Raw genomic sequence first — 20,833 nt, 5'->3', positions numbered from 1 at the left:
GGGATGTTTTCAAAAGACAGATGTTATACTATCTATGGTGTGAAACAGATCACCAGCCCAGGGTGGATGCATGAGACAAGTGCTTGGGCCTGGTGCACTGGGAAGACCCAGAGTAATCGGGTGGAGAGGGAGATGGGAGGGGGGATCGGGATGGGGAATAAGTGTAAATCTATGGCTGATTCATATCAATGTATGACAAAACCCACTGAAATGTTGTGAAGTAATTAGCCTCCAACTAATAAAAAAATTAAAAAAAAAAAAAAAAAACTTTCAGTTGTTCCTTAATATACTTTTTTCTGGTCCTGGATGCAATAAAAAGCACATGCTATATATATACAGTTGTAAAGTCTCCTTCATCCCTCAGCCTTTGTGTGTGTATGTGTGTGTGTATGTTTCTTTCATAACCTTTTGACAGGCACTAGCCAGTTATTTTGTGGCTACATTTGTCCCTTGATTTGAGTCTGTCTGCTGTTGTCTCATGATCAAATTTATGCTAAGCATTCTTTTTAAAAATGTTTATTTATCTATTTATGGTTGTGCTGGGTCTTTGTTGCTGTGAGCAGCCTTTGTCTAGTTGAGGTGAGAGGAGGCTACTCTCTGATCGCGGTGCTCGCTTCTCATTGGGGTGCCTTCTCTTGTGGAGCACATGCTTTAGGCAAAAGGGCTTCAGTAGCTGTGGCAGGTGAGCTTAGTCGTTGTAGCCACCAGGGTTTATCACGCAGCCTCAGTAGTTGTGGTACACAGGCTTAGTGTCTCCATGGCATGTGGAATCTTCCCTGACTGGGAATCGAACCCGTGTCTCCTGCATTGACAGGTGGATTCTTAACCACTGGACCACCAGGGAACTCTCCTGCTATAAGCTTTTGGCAACACACATTAGCATTGTTGTGTCCTCAGTACAACACATCAGGAGATTTGTCCCATTATGAGGAATTCCCAGGTGGCTCAGTAGTAAAGAATCTGCCTGCCAATGCAGAAGACTCAGGTTCAACCCCTGGGTCAAGAAGATACCTGGAGTATGAAATGGTAACCCACTCCAATATTCTTGCCTGAAAAGTCCCATGGACAGAGGAGCCTGGGGGGCTACAGTCCATGGGGTTGCAAAGAGCTGGACACAACTGAGCAACAGCATGTATACATTCATGTGCCAGGTTTCTCCATTATAAAGTTACTATTTCCCCTTCATCATAAACATTTTGAAAGGGGATACTTTGAGATCAGGTAAATATTCTGATTCTCATCATACTTTCACTAACTGATGTTAGTATCCACTGATGATTCTTTCCTGAAACAATTATTACTGTACTATTTGTCAAATAATAATTTTTATTCCATTATTTCTTATACATTTATTAATTGGATTTCCCTCCTTTTCATTTTTTGTTTGCATCACTATAACCCTGATTTTAAAGAGAATGTATATTAAGTTTTATAGACCAGAATAATGCTTACTAGAAGGTTTTTTCTTTAAATTGGAGGAGTGTTGTATTGGTTTCTGCTGGACAACAGGTGAATCAACCACAAGTGTACCTACATTCCCTCCCTCTTAAGCCTCCCTTCCAGTCCTCCATCCCACCACCCTAATCATCACACAGCACCAGGCTGAGGTCCCTGTGTTACACAGCAACTTATCACTAGCTATCTGTTTCACACATGTAGGTTTTTATTAGGTCAAGAAAGTCTCGTAGCATGGTAGGCTAAATACTGCTCTGCAAAAACATATCTAGTCCTAATCGCTGGAACCAGTGAATGTCACCTTATATAGTGTTAATTAATTAATTAAAAAATAAGTATTTCACAGATTTGATTAACTTAAGCATCTTAAGATGGGGAGAGAATCCAGGAGGTCTCTAAATGCAACCTCATGAACATTTCTAAGAGGAAGGCAATAGAATGTTTAATCACAGAAGAGAAGGCGATGTGAGCACAGAGGGAGATGTTGGAATCATATGCCCACAAGCCAAAGAACACCAACAGCCACCAGAAGCCAGAATGGATTGTCTCATTAGAGTCATCCTACTGACACCTTGGTTTCAGCCCAGTGAGAGGAGCTTCGGATTTCTAACCTCTAGATTGTGAGAAAATAAATTTCTGTAGTTTACACTATCAAGATTGTGGTAATTCATTACAGCAAGCATAGGAATCTAATACAGATACTACTATTCCTAGTTGGCTAAAAACTTTTATCCTGGGACTTTCCTAGCGGCCAGTGGCTAAGACTTCATGCTCCCAATGTAGGGGTCCCGAGTTCCATCCCTGGTTCAGTTCAGTTCAGTTCAGTTGCTCAGTCGTGTTCAAGTCTTTGCGACCCCATGGGCTGCAGCACGCCAGGCTTCCTCATCCATTGCCAACTCCCAGAGTTTACTCAAACTCATGTACATTGATGAGTGATGCCATCCAACCATCTCACCCTCTGTCATCCCCTTCTCCTCCTGCCTTCAATCTTCCCCAGCATCAGGGTCTTTTCAGATGAGTCAGTTCTTTGCATCAGGTGGCCAAAGTATTGGAGTTTCAGCTACAGCATCAGTCCCTGGCTAGGGAACTAAGATCCCACATGCATCAACTAAGACATGGTACATCCAAATAAATAAATGAATAAATAAAAAAATATTTAAACTTTTATCCTAAATGGGTTTTGATTTTGTCCAATCCAGTTTTTGCATCTATTAAGATGAATGTTTTTTATTTTTCAATGTTTTAGGTGATGCATTACATGATGGAACTTCTAAAGCAAAAATGTTCTTGCATTTATGAGATCAGCTCAACCTGATCTTTATTATTCACTGGTGGATTAGGTTCTGTTACTCCTAATAAGATTTATATCTAACCATGATCTGATTTAATCATCAGTAACTCCAACAGTCCAAGAGATTATTTCTCATTTTAGTTGTCTTGGAAACTGCTCATTTGATATTTCAAATTTACCATACAAATATCTAAAATCACTGAAAAGAGAATGACTTTAAGTACACATCCCAAGTAGGTCATCACAAGAAAAGGGATATGTCTTCACATAGTCTACACAGAAACTGATGTGCTGCAAAGAGTTCTATAAGTTTCCAGAAACTGATGAAGGTCTTCCTCAGCCCATCAGAGAACACTCCACATTGGCTAAACTGAATCTAGTACTAGAAAAAGACTTCCATGTTCTTATGAATAGAAACATGTGCACTATTTTCTATGACAAATTAGTACTGAGTCTTACATAAATATATCCTCTAGGGTACTAATGTTTTAAGCCAGCCTAGGTTGTTCTGATTCTACTGCATACACACTGAGGTTCACCACCATGAACAGACAAGCCAAAGATAATTGCTACCCTGCGGCCTATGCCAGCTCTAGCCATGAATATGCAGTCTGTTCTAGCAGCAGTTACTTTCTGGTCTGCAGTCAGACTGAGTGCATACTTTGTTCTCTTTCTTTCTGGAAATATGGTTTATCTGCACCACAAATCTATTCTCTTTTTTTGCAACTGAGAGTTTGAAAGTTTAGAAAATATTCTGATTTCTTTGGGATTCCTATTGGCAGGCTTAGGATCCATGGGAAACAGAGACAGATATGTTTAAATATCAAAACACAGGCTCATCTTTAATCAGCGTATTCTTCTTCAACAATCAAGTGGACACTGTATGGTGATAAGCCAGTATCAAAAGAGTTTTACATCATCAAGTGAACTACATGTCCCATGCAATCCTCACTTGGTTGAGAAAGGAATCATATTCTAGTTAAATTTACAGAGCAAGAAAATCTATCTTCCAAAGGCACAAAATATATACATGGGAACTTCTTTTTCCACTTTCTACTCAAGAAAATCACTGTGCATTCCTTAATGTTATAGCCAATTGTTTTCATCTTGAAGACATAAATGCTAAGTAGTCTATACAGAAACTGATGTGGGTTTCTTTTTGGTTTAATAAATTTGTGGGTAATAAATATATGATGAATTATGAACAAGTTTAATAGATATATTTTCGATATAGCACTAATTGATAGAACTGACTTTTCTTTCATCCATTTATTTATTTATGCATTATTGATGTCTGCTTGAGGCTGGTGCTACAACTGACAGCCCATAATGGCAGTACAGGGTGCTAAGTGTGCTCCCAACAGTAGAGGCCACATGGTCAGAGAGTTCAGAGAAGAGGGCAACCAGCAGAGCACTGGGAAGTTGCTCAGAGAAGGCTCCAAGCAGGCAAGCACTAAGGACCACTCACTACATTTCCCCAACAGAACCAAAGATAAGAGTGGTTGAAAGTTTGACCTCATCTAGTTAGACTCTTTCTTGCCTAGAAAGTATTTCGTCAAGTTTTCCAGATTTATAATGGGTTTGTAGAGTCTGCGTATCATTGACCTTAGATTATTTGGAATAAAAGTTGTATGTCCAGGGACTGGACTGAAACTCTTTGTACTACAGGCAGGACCAGAAAATAGGTCTTTTAGGTTGGGCATATTCTGAAATACAATCTAGTAAGGCTGTATTAGGCCAAGGACTCCCCGGACAGTACTAAGGGTTGTACACTGAACAACCCCAACATAGACATTGCTGAAATGTGTATTCCTTATGTCATAAAATGTCAGGAAAGAGTCTGGTTCAAATAAAAGCAGTATATCAGGACAATTTTTTAGATAGATAGAAATAAAGTATTTAAGTACTTTATTGAGTTAGTACATTGTCTAATTCACTTGTTGGTTACTGGCTGCCATGGTTTTTTTCTTTTTTCTTTTTCATCCCAATCATTACTCTTGCCACTTCCAGGAAACAGAGAAAAAGTAGATCACCTCTGGTGGTGATCTTCTCTGTCATTAGCACACTTACCCTACCAAGCTGTTCCCAAACCATGCCTAGGACCAATGCTAACAGTCCTAGAAGATCAGAGGAAGAGTGAGAAGAGAAGGAAAAGGCAAAGAAATGCACAAGGTAACTTTCCCTCTGTCACCTGCTCGTGGAGTCCTTCCCTCACGGTGAAAGTTCTAGGGGTCATGGCTCCTTTGCTTGAACCTCTGGTACCTTCAGCATTGAGTCAGGCAGAACATCTCAGTCAGACACTACAGTGCTTGACTCTACATGCCTCAAAACAGGGACCTTGTCTCATCCATCACTTCAACTTGACAGCCTAGCACAACATTTGGCTTGAAGTAGACACTGGAGAAACTATGGCTGAATGATCTGAATGAATGCAATTATCAAGCAAAAAGCATTTTTGGAATAACCAGTTGATTTCATTTATCCCTGACTTCATTGGGATTAACAATATAAAGCAAATAATAGGGGAAAATCAGCTTACACAAGGCGAGTCATCTTCCCGGCCCTGTTATCCCTCTTTTCTCAAGAAATGATGAGAGATGGCATGTGCCAAAGGGAATTTCATTTTTAGGAACTAGTAGGGGAAAGTGATTTAATTAAAAGGAAAAAAAAGAACGTTCAATTCAAAGAAATCAAACAATGCAGTGGTTGTTATTTACGTTTGTAAGATACAGAAGAGTAAAAAATGGTATGAGTTAAATTACAAGTAAAAGAAGGTCACGCCTACTCTGGGTAATCTGAAAGTTCCTAAAATAGATAGCAACTCAAGTAGCCATCTTACCTTGTAATTATTCATGATTTCAGCTAACCACGGTTTCACTGACTTGACTGTATCTTCTCGCAAGTACTTTTCAACTTTGGCTCCATCACTAAAAGTCTGGTTTCCCACATGGATGGCTTGTCTCACGTGGGGGAGGGACAAAAATTTCCCGTAGTAACTTTGGTCATCAGGCTCCTGGCAGAAGGGGCATCAAAAAGACATTAGGAAATACGACTGGGTGGGCACCCCATGCTGGGGAACGCTTCAGATTTTTCCTAACATATGCCAAAATGAAGGTTCCCTGGGCTCAGGTGGTAGAGAATCCACCTGCAATGCAGGAGACCCAGGTTTGATCACTGGGTCAGGAAGATCCCCTGGAAAAGGGAATGGCTAGACACTCCAGTATTCTTGCCTGGAGCATTCCATGGAACGAGGAACTTGATGGGCTACAATCTATGGGGTCACAAAAAGTCAAACACAATGGAGCAACTGAGTGACTAACATCTTCTTTTCCATACCACAATGAACAAAATGTGGCATGACTATTAACTGGTCTTCATCCTGAACATTTTGACTTGGGGGTTTTGAGGAGATTTAGCTCAGAGGTTAAAGCGTCTGCCTCAATGAGTGAGACCTGGGTTCGATCCCTGGGTCAGAAAGATCCCCTGTAGAAGGAAATGGCAACCTACTCCAGTATTATTGCCTGGAGAATCCCATGGACAGAGGAGCCTGGTGGTCTACAGTCCACGGGATCACAAAGAGTTGGGCACAACTGAGCGACTTCACTTCACTTCAAATTTTATCCAAAAAGTCTAGATGATCTGATACTCTCAGAGTCAATATCCAATTTGCAAATGCTGGATTTTCCTTTTTGTAACTAATATTTGGCCATCTGTGACTCCAATTAAAAACCTCCTTCACGACAAAGATAGATAGGGAAGATGAAGAGGTGAGATTATCGAAGACAATTTGCTCCTTGTTGGAGGCTCTTGGGAAAGAAGGTGAAATGGACCACAAGGAGCCAGGGAGGTGATGTGGTAGATTAAAAGATGAGGATTTCTTTTTTGTGTTCTGCTCTTTATTAAAAACACATACACAAAATACTCTGCTGCTGCTGCTAAGTCGTGTTAGTCGTGTCCAACTCTGTGCGACCCCACAGACGGCAGCCCATCAGGCTCCTCTGTCCCTAGGATTCCATAACTTAAGAGGAAAAATATATCAAGTGTAAAAATAGATGATACTTTATGAAGGACATAAATCAAAAGAAAACTTGTCCATTAGCCTTATTTTTTAAAACATTGCATAAAAGTCTCTGTAATATTCATTAAGCTAAAAGGAAAAAAAAAAATGACTAAATGCTGTTTTTTTCAAAAAGTTATGAAATAATTAATAAACTGTTAAAGTTTGAAATCAACAATTTTGTGAATCATCAATATTTTTTGCTGACTGTGAATATATTACTTTGTGAAGAAAAAAATAGAGTTATAAATTTTGCTTCTTTCTTGCCTAGCAAATGTTTTTCTCTTGGTCAAATCTAAGTCCCAAACCCCAGCACTGGCAAATTCCACTGAAGTTAGCTTTATATATTATATACGAAATAGTTTATAAATAAAGCAATTTTAAAAACAGAATGCATAGTCATACACCCTAGACTTGGATTATACAATTTCAAATCCCCACTCTGGCTCCCTTTGTCTTATTCGATTAAAGCTACACAATAGACATCAACTTTGGCATACTTTTATGAAAGAAACTACTTGAATACTTTGAGAATATTCCAAAGGGCTTAAAGTGAGGGCCATACTAAATGCATTAAAAATCTTAAGTTAAAAGTAAGACAAAGCAAATATTTTCATAAAGGCTTTGGCAGTTTGGGTTATCCAAGCTGTCTTAAGTACAGAACAAATAATGTGGGCATTTTCAAGAAACTCACTACAAGCCTGGAGCTCTGGGGCCTGATATCCAGAGTTGCAATCCTGACCTTTCTCCTTCACAAAAGAACTTCTGTATAACAAGCTCTACTGGGGGGAAATTGTGTTAATCAGATATTTTTCTTTTTGAGTTATCCGGAATATCACACATTCTCAATGGTCAGATTATACAGTATACAACATTGGCAAGGTAAAAGATCCTATAGATTAGTAGACCAAATAATGCAATATAGTTTGGACATGTTTTTCTAGTGTAAAGTCAACTATAATATTTCCCAAATCTGAGGAAGTTTGGTTTTGCCAAAAGTTTTAAGCAAACACTATTATGGTTTTTTAAATGTTGTCATTACCATGCACAGTAAAAGGTTGTAGTAATTAGAACATCCTGTAACATTCTGGAAGTAAGAAGGTTCGCTTATTAAGCCACCATCTAGTAGTCGGTCCAGTAACTAGGTTGGGAGAGAGGAGATAAAGAAATGAGGAAAACATCAGGGTAGGTAAATAAATACAAGCATTTGTTTTTCATTTATTCAATAACTGTGTCGTTCCCACATTGCTTCATTCAACAATCATTCACCGCACATTTTCTCTGTGCTATAGACACTGTCCAAGGCATTGGGGAAACAGTGGTGAACAAGACAGTTCAAAAATGCTTATATTCTAGAGAGAACATTAAACAAGCATTAATAGGTAAAACATTCAGCGTATTAGAGAATGGTGAGGGCAAAGGAGAAAATTAACAAGGAGAAGAGAAAGAGGAAGTGTCATGGGTGTGTGGGCATGTGTGTACCCGGTGGTGGGCGGAGGGGACACTGCAGAGAGGAGGAAACAGGTCTCACTTAAGAGGTGGCATTTAAGCAAAGACCTGTTGGAGGGAAGAAGCAAGTCATGCAGATATCTAGGAAAAGAACACTCCAAGGAGAGAAAACAGCAGGCCCAAAAGCCCCAACTGCAAGAGTGGGGAAGGGTTATCATAATATGACCACTGACCACTCACCAGGTCTGAGGGGGCGGGAGACATACCCCCAGGTGCTTGAAATTGATGGAAGTAAGCTTTCGACTGCTAGCATTGAAAACCCAGTCAGCAACCGAGAGTTAGAGCAATTGGCACATGGTGTGTTTTCTTCAGGTCATGTTGAGCTGCACAATGGCAGGCATGACGCGGTGGAGAGGGGCATTTAGCCAGGACTGTGGTTTGGCCAAAGGCGGTGGAGGACGTGCAAAGGGGGCACAGGTTGAGAATATGTGTGACTGAGCTTGGGCTTACATTAGGTTAAGACTTGCAGGAGTGGGGGGCCATGAAGGAGCAGTAGGATCCATGGATCGAAAGACAATGCAGTTGTAGGGCGATAGTTCACATTGGTATGTTTGGAGAAGTGAGCTGGGAGGACCAGAGGTGGCAGGTGGGGAAGAGTTTGACTCTGTTGCATCTGAGATTGTGGAGTGATTGCCAGCTTTTTTTTTTTTTTTGCAGGTGGAAAAGGGAATAAGCAGCTAAGGTAAAGAGAACAAGATAACTGCTGAGAGGAGAAAAAGACTGAGGGAGTGAGTGCGTGAGTTCAGTCGCTCAGTCTGACTCTTTACGACCCCGTGGACTGCAGCACGCCAGGCCTCCCTATCCATCATCAACTCCCGGAGTTTACTCAAATTCACGTTCATTGATGCCGTCTATCCTCTGTCGTCCCCTTCTCCTCCCGCCTTCAATCTTTCCCAGCATCAGGGTCTTTTCTAATCAGCTCTTCACATCAGGTGGCCAAAGTATTGGAGTTTCAGCCTCAACATCAGTCCTTCCAATGAACACACAGGACTGATCTCCTTTAGGATGGACTGGTTGGATCACCTTGCAGTTCAAGGGACTCTCAAGAGTCTTCTCCAACACCACAGTTCAAAAGCATCAATTCTTTGGTGCTCAGATTTGTTTATGGTCCAACTCTCACATCCAAATACGTGACTACTGGAGAAACCATAGCCTTGACTAGACGGACCTTTGTTGGCAAAGTAATGATAGAGAAGGAAAGATGGAGAAGCTCTATACAGTCTGCAAAAACAAGACCAGGAGCTGACTGTGGCTCAGATCATGAACTCCTTATTGCCAAATTCAGACTTGAAGAAAGTAGGGAAAACCACTAGACCATTCACTAAATCAAATCCCTTACGATTATACAATGAAAGTGAGAAATAGATTCAAGGGATTATATCTGATAGACAGACTGCCTGAAGAACTATGGATGGAGGTTCATGACACTGTACAGGAGACAGGGATCAAGACCATCCCCAAGAAAAAGAAATGCAAAAAAGCAAAATGACTGTCTGAGGAGGCCTTATAAATAGCTGTGAAAAGAAGAGAAGCAAAAGGGGAAGGAGAAAAGGAAAGATATACCCATTCGAATGCAGAGCTCCAAAGAATAGCAAGGAAAGATAAGAAAGCTTTCCTCCGTGATCAGTGCAAAGAAATAGAAGAAAACAATAGAATGGGAAAGACTAGAGATTTCTTCAAGGAAAGTAGAGATACCAAGGGAACATTTCATGCAAAGATGGGCACAATAAAGGACAGAAATGGTAGGGACCTAACAGAAGCAGAAGATATTAAGAAGAGGTGGCAAGAATACACAGAAGAACTATACAAAAAAGATCTTCATGACCCAGATAATCATGATGGCGTGAGCACTCACCTAGAGTCGGACATCCTGGAATGTGAAGTCAAGTGGGCCTTAGGAAACATCACTACGAACAAAGCTAGTAGAGGTGATGGAATTCCAGTTGAGCTATTTCAAATCCTAAAAGCTGATGCTGTGAAAGTGCTACACTCAATATGCCAACAAATTTGGAAAACTCAGCACTGGCCACAGGACTGGAAAAAGTCAGTTTTCATTCCAGTCCCAAAGAAAGGCAATGCCAAACAATACTCAAACTACCACACAACTGCACTCATCTCACACACTAGCAAGGTAATGCTCAAAATTCTTCAAGCCAGGCTTCAACAGTACATGAACCACAAACTTCCAGATGTTCAAGCTGGATTTAGAAAAGGCAGAAGAACCAGAGATAAAATTGCCAACATCCGTTGGATCATAGAAAAAGCAAGAGAGTTCCAGAAAAATATTTATTTCTGCTTTATTGACTATGTCAAAGCCTTTGACTATGTGGATCACAAAAAACTGTGGAAAATCCTTCAAGAGATGGGAATACCAGACCACCTGACCTGTCTCCTGAGAAATCTGTATGCAGGTCAAGAAGCAACAGTTAGAACTGGACATGGAACAACGGACTGGTTACAAATCAGGAAAGGACTAAGTCAAGGCTGTATACTGTCACCCTGCTTATTTAACTGATATGCAGAGTACATCATGAGAAACGCTGGACTGGATAAAGCACAAGCTGGAATCAAGATTCCAGGAGAAATATCAATAACTCAGATATGCAGATGACACCACCCTTATGGCAGAAAGTGAAGAAGAACTAAAGAGCCTTTTGATGAAAGTGAAAGAGGAGAGTGAAAAAGTTGGCTTAAAACTCAACATTCAGAAAACTAAGATCATGGCTTCCGGTCCCATCACTTCATGGCAAATAGATGGGGAAACAGTGAGAGACATTATTTTGGGGGGCTCCAAAATCACTGCAGATGGTGATTGTAGCCATGAAATTAAAAGACACTTGCTCCGTAGAAGAAAAGTTATGACCAACCTAGATAGCATATTAAAAAGCAGAGACATTACTTTGTCAACAAAGGTCCATTTAGTCAAAGCTATGGTTTTTTCAGTAGTCATGTATGGATGTGAGAGTTGGACTATAAGGAAATCTGAGTGTCAAAAAATTAATGCTTTTGAACTGTGGTGTTGGAGAAGACTCTTGAGAGTCCCTTGGACTGCAGGGAGAACAAACCAGTCCATCCTAAAGGAGATCAGTCCTGAATATTCATTTGAAGGACTGATGCTGAAGCTGAAGCTCCAATACTTTGGTCAACTGATGCAAAGAACAGACTCATTGCAAAAGATCCTGATTCTGGGAAAGATTGAAGGTAGAAGGAGAAGGGGATGACAGAGGATGATATGGTTGGATGGCACCACCGACTCGATGGACATGAGTTTGAGCAAGCTCCGGGAGTTGGTGATGGACAGGGAAGCCTGGTGTGCTGCAGTCCATCGGGTCGCAAAGTCAGACACAACTGTGTGACTGAACTGAACTGAACTCAATACTACAGTAATAACATTTATTTAACCATTTGATATCCCCACCCAGCTGGAAGACATCAGCCTTGTTTTATTTCATTTTTGTGGTACCAGCAACTATTGTCGAATTGTCAAACGGTTTTTATAAAAAGCTAGAAGAAACTTTTTGAAATGTTCACAGTTGTTCTTTACATGGTGAGAAAATAAATAATTGTTCACATCCTATGCTTTTCGCATTTTTCGACAGAGGATGAGATGGTTAGATGGCATCACCGACTCGATGGACATGAGTTTGAGTCAGCTCTGGGAGTTGATGACTGACACGGAAGCCTGGCACGCTGCAGTCCATGGTGTCGCAGAGTCCGACACGACTGAGTGACTGAACTGAACTGAACTGAACTGATTGCATAAGTTGAAACACATTTTCCCACTACTTGCTGACTCACTGAAGTATCATTTTATTTCTCTTGAAAAAGCAAAAGTGTTTTCATTTATCACTCAAGATTTTGGACCAGTGATCCACAGAGACATTGCATACCTTCAGGGTATTTTTTTTTTGGGGGGGTGGTTCTCTTTTTTCTGGTGAATCTGGTTTGGGAGAGACCTCATATGCCATTTTCTCATTGTCTTGGAATATACAAAACACCTGAACTTCTCAGCAGTTTCACTAATTCCATGGGTGCTTAGGCTGCTGGAGCATGCACCACAGACATCTATCTGCTTTATTTATCCCCCAACATTTAAAAAAAAAAATTTGTGGACCATTTTTCAAGTCTTTATTGAATCTGTTACAATATTGCTTCTGTTTCATGTTTTGGTATTTTGGCCGTGAGGCATGTGGGATCTTAGCTCCCCCACCATGGATCTCACACCCACGCCCTGCATTGGAAGGCGAAGTCTTAACCACTGGGCTGCCAGGGAAAGTGAAAGTTGCTCAGTCATGTCCAACTCTTTGCGACACCATGGACCATACAATCCATGGAATTCTCCAGGCCAGAATACTGGAGTGGGTAGCCTTTCCCTTCTCCAGGGAATCTTCCCAACCCAGGGATCAAACCCAGGTTCCCCCCATTGCAGGCAGATTCTTTACCAGCTGAGTCACAAGGGAAGCCCAAGAATACTGGAGTGGGTAGCCTATCCCTTCTTCCTTGGATCTTCCTGACCCAGGAATCCAACCATGGTCTCCTGCATTACAGGTGGATTCTTTAGCAACTGAGCTCTCAGGGAAGCTCCAGGACTGCCAGAGAAGTCCCTCTTTATTCCTTTGAATCTATCAAATGTTCTTGCTCTTGATATTGCTTAATCCCTGTATGCTTCTTCAAAAACACATTGCATGTCCCATGTGCAGATGGGCCTCATCCAATGTTATAGTTCATATTAATTCTAAATTCTGAACGTTTAGTCCTTTTTACCCTTCCTGCCTACCACAGTAAATAGCCTAAAACCAGTCTTGAAAATACTGTGATTGCGAGTTGAAGAATGACCCGACATGTCTCCGAGAAGGTCCTTCTTCCGTCGCATTCACAATTGCATAAGAAATCCTGTATGCACACTGCAGCCATACCAAGGGTCCTGGAATAGAACGGGGAGCCCACCAGCGCCCTGCAGGGTGACCCGGGACTTCCTGAGCTCCCGCACTCACACAGCTTGCTGCTGTCAGAAGTCACAGCATCACTTCCTGGGCACCCTATTTGTAAAATGGGGCATCATTTTGTTACCCTACTCTTCTCCATAAATTTGTATGTCTCCTGTTTTGATCTGAACCAGCTGACCTGCAGCGCCTTAAGGACTATTAATATCAGGCCTCAGCTTTAATAATAACAGTGCTGTTAGGTCAACGGTGACAGGCTGTGCTTGCAATAACAAGATTAAAGGCCTCAAAATTCAGTCACACCACATTTACTGGGTCAAACATCATGGCTCTATGGCAAAGGTGGCATAACCCCCAAGGAAGACTGCTTACACATGATCTTTGTTTGCACAGGCCAGCAAACAAAGTCCCCGCACCACACCATATCCTAATATTTAGTAGAGTCTTAGGTTTTAAACAACCAAAAAAAAAAAATGGTTCAAGAACATAATCATATTACTGGATCCTCAAATTCAATTTTAGGAGAGTGATGTGATGATATTTACAAAAGCCAGCAGCTCTTTGCAAAAGTTGCAAACGACCACACCACCGTTTATACTCTTTGTTCCAGACACACAGGCACATGTGACATTTGTTAAACTGTGGCCACTTCCCCAGCTGGAGCCCCCTGTGCGGATATTCCTCTGAAGGGCTTAGAGCACATGTGGACGCATATGCATCCACTTTCCAGGTTGCCTTTCTTCTGATTTCCCTATAGTAGGGATGCCTCGAGGGCGACACAGCATGTACAGAAATCAAAACAGTTAATGAAAGACACAGTTATATAAACACCCCGAGGTGATCTCAGGTTTAAAATATTGCCAAAGTAAATTCAGAGAAACCCAGATGGTCCTTTTCTTCCTTATGAGCCTGCTCGTCTCGCCTCCTGACCTGTGACAGCACCCCGGATACAGCTTCTCTAACAATAAAACACCAGGCCAGGCACCTCGTGCTTCCAGGACCTTCTCAGATGGTGCTTCTTGCTCTAGGGCAGCGTGGGACCCAGAACTCACTTCAAAGGCTTGAAGCCACTTCTCCTGGTGGATGAATTTCACGCAGTCGTTGCACTGCTTCTGGAAGTACTTTTTCTCCTGCTCATCCAACAAGCCAATTTGGAACAGGAATGATGGGTAGCCCTCTATGATCTGAGGAGAAAAAGGCAAACACAGATACGACAGGGAGAGAAAGGGATGTGAGGGGAGCCCGTCTGCTTGAGAAATAACCCTCTGTAACTTGTTAATTAGTGGAGCAGGACAACACACACACATACACACAACCCACACACAACACACACAATGCACATACAATACACCACACCCACACAGACATAAAACATACAAACATACAAACATATGTCACAGGCATCACCTACCACACAACATATGCAAATACACCACACAAACACACATGTACCACAAAACCACACAACACACACACACCCCCATATAACACATACATACACAAAATACACACAAACACACCACACACAGACACACAGACACACACACACTGACACTTGCACTCACAGCCAACTTAGGCTGACACAGTAAGTTGACACCATAGAACATTTGGTAAAAATTAGAAGATTTAAATCACTAGAAAGTCATTCGAGTAACAGTATTTCCCGTTATGAAATTAGGTCTCTAGGGTTAAGAGGAGCCTCTGTCTGATTAAAGGGGATTGCATTTCCTTAAGGAACAAAATGAAAAGGAAAGAAGAGCCACCTACCGACTTGGGATCAGAATACGCGTCTCCGAGAGCAATTCCCTTCAGGTTGATCTTCATGGTCGTCACAGGGTTGAGTATGTGGATGTAGTGGGCAATGGCAGGCACATACTTCCCAGCGTAAGACTAAGAAGGGCAGACATTAAAACAAACTATCACATATCGGTGCTATTAAAACGGCACATTTAGGTGAATTAAAATCACAATCAAACAAGCAGGATTTGCACAAGACTTGCACCATGTATTTTATTCTTAACCTCACATTGCAAATTTTACAAGAGCACTGAGCTCAGTCCCTTCCTTCTTTTGTCATCCCAAACAGTACCAAGTGACATGCAAGGTACAGGTTAGAAGCACAAAAAATACTAAGTGAACATGCCCTAAGTGAACATTCTAATTTCTTTACAAAAGAAAATAACATGGACACCAGTGAACACAATTCTGCCATCCTTAGGGTTTCTCTTACCAGAAAGTTCCATTGCAAGCTTTATTTAAAAAAAAAAAAATCTAAAAGCCAAAGTTAAGATTTCAAAATCTGTATAATGATGCCAAAATTTGAAATCAACATGTATTAAAGGAAGAGGAAAAGGAAAAATAATATTTATTGGCCACTAAAATGGTCACTTGAACTTACCTCTGTTTTCAGCCTTTTTCAGTAAAAGGCTCTTTTTAAATTTTGAAATATTTTGTGGACATAAACATGATAATAATTCTTCTTTTAGATTATGCTAAAAAGAGCTATTATTGATTGTGGTATTTTAAAATAGTTCTGTATTCCTTCCATGAAAAAGCTGCCTTCCTCCACTTGTGTGTCTAGTATTAAACTTCCTATGTTCAAAACGAAGCTCCAACCCTCCAACCCTCCCTGTAGCCTCCCTTTCCATTAATGTTAACTTTGTTCTTCTAACTGCCCAGGCCAACACACTTGGTGCTATTCTTTTCCCCTTTCACTCAGACCTCACAAAAGTCCATCAGTGAATCTCATCAACTCTATCTATTCTATCAAGACAAATGCAGAATCCAGTGTCTTTCCACATCCATACTTTATTACCTTGCCTCAGGTCACCATCATCTCTCACCTAGATTCTTGCAGTAGCCTCCTCAATGGGCCTCTGTTTTTGCTCTTCCAGTTTAATTTCAAGACAGTGGTCTGTCAAATAAGATCAAGCAACTCCTCTGCTCAAACCCGCTAATGATTTCCCATCTCTCTCAAAGCAAAACCCAAGCCCTTTTTCTGAGGCATAAGGGCTGACATGATTTGGTCACTTCCCTCACATTATCCTCTACTATCCTCTTGCTCATCCTCTCCAGCCCCTCTCAGACCAAATCTTAACTGTGATCTGCATTAGCTGTTCCTGTCCCTGGAATGCTCTTTCCCGGATATCCATCTGGTTAACTCCCTCACTTCCTTACGTGAGGCTTTCTCAGAGTTGCCCTCCCTGGCCACCCTATCTAAAATTGTAACACTACTTTTTGATATTTTATACTCCCTTTCTCCTCTTTTTCATCTTAATCTTTATCATTCTCCAACAGACTTTTATTATCTTGTGTATTGTTATCCTCTCTCCACACTAGAACAAAAGATCCATGAACACAGAGATATGTCTATTTTGTTTATGAATGTTTTCCCTGTGCCTCGTGCTGTGTTTTCGTGAGTGCTCACTAAACAGCTGCTGAATGAATGAATTTTGAATTAACTTACATGCCTTTGAGAATCAGCAATGCACATATGTTCTAGATAGACTAGAGGCATTAGGTGGGTACATATGGACCTGTAGAACTTTCACAGTATTTTCCAAGGCTTTCCAGGGCTCCGAAGTTCACAGTCTGAGAATTCTGGAAAGTTTTCATTTTTATTCCATGCCACAATCATATGTCAACGTAAGGACATTGGGGCTCAAAGAAGTTAAGTGATAGAGCCAGAATTAAACCTCGTCTGAGTGTAGGAGTGAGTGAAAGTCACTCAGTCGTGTCTGACTCTTTGAGACTCCATGGACTACACAGTCCATGAAATTCTCTAGACCAGAATACTGGAGTGGGTAGCCTTTCCCTTCTCCAGGGGATGTTCCCAACCCAAGGATCGAACCCAGGTCTCCTGCATTGCAGGCAGATTCTTTACCAACTGATCTATCAGGGAAGCCCCAAACCTGGTCTGACCTATTCTGAATCCTAAACCACCTCCAAATTATGAAAGAATATAACTTCCATAATTTATATAAAATCATCTCACTAATGAACTCCTCTTGTAATAATAATTATTTAGGCAAAGTATTGAATCAAAGTGTACTCATGAGTGGGCTTCCCAGGTAGCGCTAGTGGTAAAGAACCCACCTGCCTATGCAGGAGATGTAAGAGACGCGGGTTCAATTCCTGGGATAGGAAGATCCCCTGGAGGAGGACACGGCAACCCACTCCAATATTCTTGCCTAAAGAATCCCCAGGACAGAAGAGCCTGGGGGGCTACAGTCCAAAGAGTCTCAGAGTCGGACATGATGAAAGCGACTTGCCCAGCACAGCACATACTCACCAGTACACTTTAACTTCCCTGTGTGGTGTTATCAAGATGTGTTTACATGTCTGAAATTTGGCTTGTATAATTTTGCTATATTCTCTTTTTAGGGACAGTAAGTGAATCAGGTAATATATCTGTAAATTGACCCCAAAAAGCAAACATTTTTGAATAATCATTTCACTGGTAAAGATGTATTATACACTCTTCATTCAATGGTGGTTTATCCGGCAACTTTTCTGTCAAAAGTATCATGATAGATACTTGAGTAGACACAAAAATAAATAAATCACAAAACACAATTTCTTTTAAAAATACATTATGTAAAACTTGACTCAAATGTGAGTAAGGCTAAGTTTACCATTTTCATGGTTTATTATTTCCACCATGTGTACATTGCCCAGCACATAGTAGGTACGTAAAAAGACATCTGATAAATGAATGACTCATCTAACATTTCTAAACATTTTTTTTCTCTATTGGAAGTTAGTACAAATGCTAAAAAAGTATACCTTCCAGTGATGTTATCACTCAAGTTGTCTTGTTATAAGACCTGGCAATAAAACCCCTCACTTGCCTTTTTCAGAGATAGAAGAGTGTGTATTTTATAGGTAGTGATGACAAATCTAGACTAAAACAGTCACATTTTTATGGCACCTCCCCCCTTGCGATCATCATGTGTCTCTGAGATATATTCAGGCAGGAGACTAAGAAGGAACACCCCCTCAGTTTCTGAGCATCTACTATAAACAGGTTATTTCACTTACTCTAATTCAAGCCAATGTAAAGTTAACATTACCTTCCTATATTTTAAAATCATGAAAACAAAGGTCTGTGCATTTCAGTCATGTGCCCACTTGGAATTCTATCTGGGCTTGGCTGCCTCCACTCTTCCCATTTCTCACATCAAATCACATTTCAATCAATGGTCCTGAAATAACTGCGAATCTCTGGTCCCCAAAACTGGGACCCACTCTTGGATTTAGCCACTGCACACTTGCCAAGTGGATCACTTACAGAAAATAAGAAAGTGAAATGGGTAGTTTTATTTTGTTTTATTGGGCTTCCTGGGTGGCTCAGTGGTAAAATATGTATGTATATATATATATACACACACACACACATATATAAAACCGTCTGCCAATGCCAGAGACTCAAGAAATGCAGGTTCAATTCCTGGGTCGAAAAGATCCCCTGGAGTAGGAAATGGCAACCCGCTCCAGTATTCTTGCCTGGAAAATTCCATGGACAGAGGCGCCTGGCAGGCTACAGTCCAAGGGGTTGCAAAGAATCAGACATATATCTACAGTCATTAAGACAGTATGATACTGGCACAAAGAGAGAAATATAGATCAATGGAACAAAACAGAAAGCCCAGAGATAAATTCACACACCTATGGACACCTTATCTTTGACAAAGGAGGCAAAAATATACAATGGAGAAAAGACAATCCCTTTAACAAGTGGTGCTTGAAAAACTGGTCAACCATCTGTAAAAGAATGAAACTAGAATACTTTCTAACACCATACACAAAAAGAAAATCAAAATGGATTAAAGATCTAAATGTAAGACCAGAAACTATAAAACTCTTAGAGGAAAACAAAGGAAGAACACACTCTGACATAAATCACAGCAAGATCCTCTATGACCCACCTCCAGGGTAATGGAAATAAAAACAAAAATAAACAAATGGGACCTAATTAAACTTGAAAGCTTTTGCACAATGAAGGAAACTATAAGCAAGATGAAAAGACAGCCTTCAGATAGGGAGAAAATAATAGCAAATGAAACAACTGACAAGGAATTAATCTCCAAAATATACAAGCAGCCCATGCAGCTCAAAACCAGAAAAATAAACGACGCAATCAAAAAGTGAGCCAAAGAATTAAACAGACATTTCTCCAAAGAAGACATACAGATGGCTAATAAACACATGAAAAGATGCTCAACCTCATTCATTATCAGAGAAATGCAAATCAAAACCACAATGAGGTACCATCTCACACACTGTCATCAAAGTCTACAAACAATAAATGCTGGAGAGGGTGTGGAGAAAAGAGAACCCTCTTACACTGTTGGTGGGAATGCAAACTAGTACAGCCACTCTGGAGAAGAGTGTGGTGATTCCTTAAAAAACTGGAAGTAGAACTGCCATATGACCCAGCAATCCCACTGCTGGGCATACACACCGAGGAAACCAGAATTGAAAGAGACACATGTACCCCAGTGTTCATCGCAGCACTGTTTACAATAGCCAGGACATGGAAGCAACCTAGATGCCCATCAGCAGACAAATAGGTAAGGAAGTTGTGGTATATATACACAATGGAATATTACTCAGCTATAAAAAAGAATGCATTTGAATCAGTTCTAATGAGGTAGATGGAATGAGTGAAGTACGTCAGAAAGAGAGACACCAATACAGTATATTAACGTATATATATATGGAATTTAGAAAGACAGTAACAACAACCCTATATGCAAGACAGCAAAAGAGACACAGACGTAAAGAACAGACTTTTGGACTATGTGGGAGAAGGCGAAGGTGGGATGATTTGAGAGAATAACATAGAAACATGTATGTTACCATATGTAAAATAGATGATCAGTGCAAGTTTGATGCATGAAGCAGGGCACTCAAAGCCAGTGCTCTGGGACAACCCAGAGGGATGGGGTGGGGAGGGAGGGGGGGAGGGGGGTTCAGGATGGAGGGATACATGTGCACCTGTGGCTGATTCACTTCGATGTGTGGCAAAAACCACCACAACATTGTAAAGCAATTAGCCTCCAATTAAAATTTAAAAAAAAATAAAGAATCAGACACGACTGAGCACACACGCACTCTGCAGTCACTATACGTGTGTGTGTGTGTACATATATATATATATGTATATACATATAGGTAGTTCATGTAAGTGGCTTCCCAGGTGGTGTCAGTAGTAAAGAACCCATATGCCAATGCAGGAGACCTAGGAGATGCGGGTTTGATCTCTGGGTTGGGAGGATTGCCTAGAGAAGGGCATGGCAACCCACTCCAGTATTCTTGCCTGGAGAATCCCATGGAGAGAGGAGCCTAGCTGGCTACAGTCCATAGGGTTGCAGAGTTGGACATGAGTGAAGCAGCTTAGCAGGCAGGCATGGGTAGTACTACAACCACGTCCAAAACAGATTCCTCAATGTTCAGTCCATATCTGCTAACCGAGCAGTGATGATGTTTACCTCGGTTTTTGCTTTCTAATGACTTTCACACACTTCCTTGCCCTGTGTCAGTGTGACAAATCCTTCACTATTGTTTTCATTAATC

General features: G+C 40.9%; 1 protein-coding gene across 6 annotated transcripts in view; it reads right to left on the bottom strand.

The window, feature by feature from the left end:
• Window positions 1–20,833, bottom strand: part of CPVL (carboxypeptidase vitellogenic like) — a 129,033-nt gene that overhangs the window by 40,921 nt on the left and 67,279 nt on the right. For 4 of the 6 annotated variants that reach the window (XM_043463316.1, XM_043463313.1, XM_043463314.1 and 1 more), the window contains 4 exons: window positions 15,023–15,145; window positions 14,308–14,439; window positions 7,846–7,944; window positions 5,586–5,759 (listed from right to left, as the gene is read on the bottom strand). In XM_043463316.1, the coding sequence (XP_043319251.1) occupies window positions 5,586–5,759; window positions 7,846–7,944; window positions 14,308–14,439; window positions 15,023–15,145 (528 nt within the window). The remainder of the gene's footprint in view (window positions 1–5,585; window positions 5,760–7,845; window positions 7,945–14,307; window positions 14,440–15,022; window positions 15,146–20,833) is intronic. The other 2 variants (XM_043463315.1, XM_043463317.1) reach the window with 2 other exon arrangements.

Source organism: Cervus canadensis, chromosome 3 (genome assembly GCF_019320065.1).
Source record: "Cervus canadensis isolate Bull #8, Minnesota chromosome 3, ASM1932006v1, whole genome shotgun sequence".
NCBI classification, from domain to species: domain Eukaryota; kingdom Metazoa; phylum Chordata; class Mammalia; order Artiodactyla; family Cervidae; genus Cervus; species Cervus canadensis.
The sequence above is the reverse complement of the archived record's forward strand: the minus strand, read 5'-3'. Positions and strand labels throughout refer to the sequence as shown.